The sequence below is a fragment of the Octopus sinensis genome, unplaced genomic scaffold, assembly GCF_006345805.1.
Source record: "Octopus sinensis unplaced genomic scaffold, ASM634580v1 Contig13674, whole genome shotgun sequence".
NCBI lineage: Eukaryota > Metazoa > Mollusca > Cephalopoda > Octopoda > Octopodidae > Octopus > Octopus sinensis.
This window is the reverse complement of record NW_021833026.1, coordinates 701296-707688: the sequence shown is the minus strand read 5'-3', so window position 1 is coordinate 707688 and position 6393 is coordinate 701296. Positions and strand designations below refer to the sequence as shown.

At 33.3% G+C, this 6393-nt stretch overlaps 1 protein-coding gene across 1 annotated transcript; it reads left to right on the top strand.

Moving 5' to 3' along the window:
- The first annotated feature begins 1872 nt into the window (after positions 1-1872).
- Positions 1873-3365, top strand: LOC118761455 (thrombospondin type-1 domain-containing protein 4-like). Its single transcript, XM_036499350.1, has 4 exons — positions 1873-2093; positions 2361-2565; positions 2773-2884; positions 3091-3365. Exons 1-4 carry the CDS (start codon positions 1873-1875, stop codon positions 3363-3365), a joined length of 813 nt encoding a protein of 270 aa, XP_036355243.1.
- The last annotated feature ends 3028 nt before the right edge of the window (positions 3366-6393 follow it).

Below are 6393 nucleotides of genomic sequence, written 5' to 3'. Positions count from 1 at the left end.
AGATCATTACGTCTTAAACGTGCTGATAGTTTTCATTCCTATCAAACCTGTGAAAGATAGCTGACATATTTTTTTCATCTCAGATTATTATTAAAACCAAGATCACCGTCCAAAACATAGAACTATAGTTCTCGGCTTCTCTGAGGGGTCGTCTCAGATCCAGAAATAGATAAAGACATAAATATTCAATTTGAAAGAAAGTTAAGATTTGCAATAAGTTTTTAAAAAAACAGTTCTGTTGCCAGATTAAATTAAAAAGAAAATACGACCATTTCTATATAAAACATCAATGACTGAAGATTTGGGATGAAAAGTCAGAAACGAATTAGTGGGTGAGGTATAAAGTTACTCTGAACAAATATAGCAAAAGTATGAAAAAGTGCTTAAAAATAGAAAATGAAAAAAAAATCTGTGAGTATCTCCAGAAAAGTATTATTAAGATCTAGGGTAGGCTCTCCACCGTGTTTATATGTAAATCCGGTATTAAATTTGTTGTTAGATTAAAGAAATAAATTATGAAAGAAATGAATAAGACAGTAAAATACGGCGTTTTCTGCTGTGAATATTCTGACCATGGTGGACTAGGATTACTCTACGGCATTTGATAGTCTAGTTGCAGGAGCTCTGCTGGTTGATGATGATTAATGATTTTATGAAATGAAAAATCCGTATATATTTTTTGTTGATTAGTTTCAACTCAACTAAAAAATTCTAATTTTGTTTTTGAACTTTAAATTTTTATCAAAATGTATTTAATCTCCACTAAAGCCATAAATTAACATCATTTACATTTTCGTAATAAAATTTGACCAGCTATCTGAGATTGTAGACAGACTTTTTATGTTTCTAAAATTCTTTAAAATACGATAAGATAAGTACTTTAATTTTACGCTTTGGTTGTTGGATTAATTTAATAGCTTAGTACAAATTTGAAAATGTATCTATTATATAGGATTCGTAGACCTGTAAATATATATATCCGCGTCTAATGAAGAATCTCGTTGGATATATACAGAGAAAATGGAATAGATTTATGTGTATATAAAGTCAAGGTTTTTAAATTACAGGGTATTTCATTAATATATCCTCTAATTTCATAAATATATCCTCTAATTTCATAAATAAATCCTCTTATTTCATAAATATATCCTCTTATTCCATAAATATATCCTCTTATTCCATAAATATATCCTCTTATTCCATAAATATATTTGGATCTCTTAAACTAGACAAGGCAATAAAGAATCATTATTTAATGTTTTAGTACAAATATTATCTCCTGTCGTTACTGACATATTCTTTATCACTTTCAATTAGTGTCACGTGTGATAATTTTATACGTGCCATTACTGATTTTTTTATTTTATAATTTTAAATCGAAAAGAATGATTTTTTATTTTATAATTTTAATCGATAATGATGCAAAATTGTAACTTGTAAACCAATTTTTATTTAAAGGGTCATTAATCGTTATTTACGGATGCTAAGAATAATATAAGGCTTAATTAAGAAAATCAATATCGACTGATAAAGGACCGATATTCGCTTTTCTGGAAGATTTTAATCTGCAATCAACAATCAGTAAGCATTCGACTTAGTGATTGCAGCTGTCTCCAGTCAGTTTTATCAGTGACAGCTAAGATATAAACGTCAACGCACCGGCAATTTAATAATTAAAAGAAAGCCAACATTAGTATTTCTCGACGAACAAAAGAATATGTCTGATATTTCAATCAATTACATAACATATATATTCATCTAATTATAATTGGCTGTAGATACTTTTTATTGAATGGCGGGGCACTACTACTTCTTTGCAGTCCTTCTTTTATGGGTAAATCTGACTGATAACGTAAGTTTACTAATTCAAATATGCAGTTTGAGCCATTTGAACTAAGATGGCTAACAAGCAAATGGAGTAAGTGCAGCACTTCTTGTGGACTCGGTCGTCGATACCGCGACGTTGTTTGTGGGGTCTATGTACCGTTCCAGTTTAAATTTATCCACATCCCATCCTCTTGTTGCATGAAGGCTAATAGTTCTCAGTGTCATTCTTACATTTTAAGAACAAAAACCAACCTCATTCACCCATTGTAACTTTCGGCCATGTAACGAGTTGACTGATGGACATTATTGGAAATTTGCTGGCTATTCAACTTGCAGTCGATCTTGTCTTGGGGGTTTGAGTTTAACGTAAATGGAAGGTGTTTCTGATCCAATCATAAAATGTTTTGACAACAACACACAACAAATCACTGCTGACAGTTTTTGTGCAAATCAAACTCGTCCGTATTTTGTCTCTAGAAAATGTAACGAATTCGCCTGTATGCCTCAGTTTGCTCTTGTTGTATTACATTCAGGTGGTATTTGACCAAAAATGGTACTTGCTCTTCACAGTGTGGTCAAGGATTCCGACAATTGGATTATGAATGTCGCCAAGAGTTTGCCAGGGATCAATGGATTTCTATTTCGACAAAATTCTGCAGTTATCCTCCTCCAATAATGAATCAAACATGTTACGGATCTGTGTGTTTTGCGAAATGGGATTATTCTCCATGGAATCAAGTAAGTAAAATATATATATCATCCAAGTGCTCTGACACGTGTCAACAATTACTAGCTTTCCGCACACGACGATGTGTTCTCGTAGGAAATGACAAGGACAGTCCTAAAATACCCGCGAATGACGAAATGTGTTCCTGGGAAGCAATGCATGCAAAAAAATGTCCCAGAAAACTATGTCAAAAAAATTTTGAATTTTGGTCAAACCAGACCTACGTTCAGTTAAATGCAAATCTCGACCGCGTTTTCCTTCAATATGAAGATGCCGCTTATGTTTTCAATATTTCTTACCTCGAAATAAAATGTCCGCTTAAGAATTCAAGTTTGGGAATACATTGGGAAAAAAATGGAAATCAATTAAACATTTCGGGTGATTCTTTGATACTAAAAGTTAATCAACCAAGCCACTATCGGTGTGTTGGAAAAAGTCATGAATATAAAAGTTTTTTTATCACACCTGTTTCCCAAATGAAAGAAAAACTAAACTTCACGTTTATAGAAGGCATAAGTATTGGATAATATTGATAGATTTGACGCGCAACTATGTTATTGCTGACTCAAATATTTTGACTTTTGTGGTAACGGAATGGTCTCAATGTTCCCTTCTCTGTGGAATCGGTTCTCAGGAAAGAAGTGTACAGTGCGCCCTTGTCTCACAAAATTCATATACAATTGTTTCCTCCAGTTTATGTGATTCTGCCGGACTTGTCAGACCTGCTGTGGAAAGAAATTGTGGTTCCCTTTGCCCACGATGGAAAACATCGGAATGGTCTGAGGTGGCTAAGATTTGTGTAAACCAATAGTGTTCTGAGGAAAAATGTTTTGGATACGAGATCTCAATTAGACTCAGGAAGGTACATTGCGTAGATTGGAAAGGACGTGAAATTGACAGTAAACTATGCCTCAATCCACAACCGGAAGTAGTCAGGTCTTGTCACAACAAATTGTGCACCTATCGATGGTTCACAGAACCTTGGGGAAATGTGTCTTTGTTTTTGTGACTTTCAGTGCTTAAAAAACGGCGAATCTGCGGGGATTAAAACTCGAGAAGTATACTGTGGGTGGAGTCACAGTGGGAGGAGAGCATATGGGGAATGTTCCGTTTTGTCTTCTCCCCCAACAACTGAAATTTGTAACCCAAATGAAATTTCAAACATTATTCAAACAAATCCAAATTGGTGCCAAAAAGGAAGCCTGTGCAAGTTTATTAATGGAATAGAATCTATTTTACCACATTATTAGACAAAATAATATTCTCTTATAAATCGGTTTAATTATTTTACTTTTTCGTATTTGCAATAGCTCTATTTTTTGAATGATTATTTTAATATATGGCTCATCTTGGTTAAATTTTTTTAATCGAATTATTCTTTCATTGGGGTATGTACAAAAAAGTAGATTGCAGTTGAGCCTAAGTTTTGCTGTAGTGTATAAAGCACGTAATAATTGAATAATAATATCGGCCAAATAATTCAATGTTATTTTATTCGACTAATTAGATATTTTTTTTATGTGCGATACCAGAAATGATTCTGTTCATCCGTTTTTTATACCTGTGTTATATACAATCAGTATTTTGTACTTTTTCAATGCCAAAGTACATTTAGGCGACTGAAGTATTTTACTTAATTTAAATAAAGAGGAAAATCAATTATTAATAATGAAAATTAATTGAAATTACTAAGAATTATTCCGTACTGAATCAATGAGAATGCCAATTCTAGAATAACGTAATTATATTATACTCACCGGTCATTAATGATTCCATCAACTCCCATTTCAACCAGTCTTTTAATATTATTCCTTTCATTGTTAGATTCACCCCATACAAAAACACTCAGTGACATTTCCTTGATTTTCATAACCTCTCCAGACATCCCTTCAGCCAAAAGAATCTGGGAGTCAACCACAACTCCCTTCAATTATACTGACAAAAACACAACCGACAATTGTTCCAAAAATGCAAATTTTACACACTTATCCAAATCTTTGTCGACTAGCAATAAGACCGGGATAGCGGTCTGCAGACGAGCAGTTCTACAAATCCACAAATATAGATATACATTGCACATATGATTGGAGAAAAACTTGATATTATAAATGAACGTGAGGGATGTTCGGCCAGAACACTAAGTATAGTAGAAATGTATTCTTCGTCGACAATTACACGCGGAGGGGATTTTATTTCCACGTTAATAGACAATGTCGGTGGAGTCTTTTCAAGGACGGAAGCCAACAAAGGCATTTCGCTCCACTCGTCCTGTCCTAACTGCAAAGGAGACCCTACAAAAAAACAAATGGTAATACTGATTACAACATTTTCCAGTTTCTACCAATATCAGAGAATATAGAAACCTGTGGTGAATCATAAAAGAGTTGAGAAATAGTCACTTGGGATGATCCACGGAAAACACTGTCGTCGTGATATACAACCACTTTGGAGTCGGCTGTTATCGAAACATCCAACTCGACCATATCCACTCCCTCTTAGTTTTGAAATTGGAATACCAATTTGTGTGCTTTTTGGAATGCGGCAATCGTATTCTCAGTGCACTCGTCTGTGTTTAGTCCGTACGTTGATCCACATCCTCGATGGCCAACCAAAATCGGTCGCATGTTCTCTCTACCCATCAAATATGAGTTTGTTGTCAAATTTTGAGGCACACGATGGGGAAAATGACTGATTTTGACTACAAGTGGAAATATGGTTTCTTGAAAATTTAAATTAACAACTTTCGTGGCTTGTTTGACCATTTCACTGTTAATCGGCTCTGTAAAATACTCATCTCCGAACATTAAAGACTACAATCTGTTACTCTGTACTTACAATAGTATTTAAAGAGTCATCGAAAAATAAGGAAGGACCAAGAATCATTACATTTACGATATGCGGGCCTGTTTTGTCTGTCGGGTTCTCGTACTGTGTAAATTTGATGTAAAAAATGGAAAAACATATTTTATTATATATTCATTCTGAATGTTTCCTCCGGTTATTACCTGTTTTTTAATAGTGTTTAAGAAACCTTGAAATTATTAAAAGTTTTTTCAAGAATATTGATAATGTTTGGGTTTGTTTGTAACAAGGTGGATACTCCGACACACGCAAACATTATAAACAAAATATTATTTTTAAAATAATAAATTGGGTTTAAAATGATTAAACTCAACTTAAATTTTTATACTTTTTTCGGTCTGTATTTTTATACTTTGTTGTATTTTAATTTAAATTGAGTTCGATCAGTCAGTGTGAACTCGATGTTGTAAAATAGCCGTTTTAGCCTCTATTTGATGAATTCATGCTCATTTTAAAAATTAACCATTTTTTCCTTTAGATAAATTCAATAACTAATTATAAGGTTCTTTAAAAAATTAAATACTTTTTATTGATAAATTTCTATAAAATATTATATAAAAATCTAATAAAATAAATATCGGATCAGTGTCAGGTGATCATGTACCATCAGATATTGGAAAGAGAATATTACGGTAACATATAACATAATAATCCCAGGAAAATATCCACTCCTGAACACTGTTAAACATTTTGGCTTCAATTCTATTAAACAAGACAGAACAGAAATATATGAGGTTTCTAGACTTGATCAGTGCCCTCCCTATTCTTGCAAATTCGAGCCAAGTTAGTATTTATATACCATTTCAAGCTGAGGGTGATGTTTACTCTATTTCTGACGAGGTTGGCCAGCTTTGGTTTGCCAACAAAACTGACCTTTTCCAAAAAAGTCGCCACAAATTTCATGATAGAGCAATTTACGATGTGGAGTGGCTTGTTGGCCATAGAAATCATTCCCTTATCACTGCGTCAGCTGATTG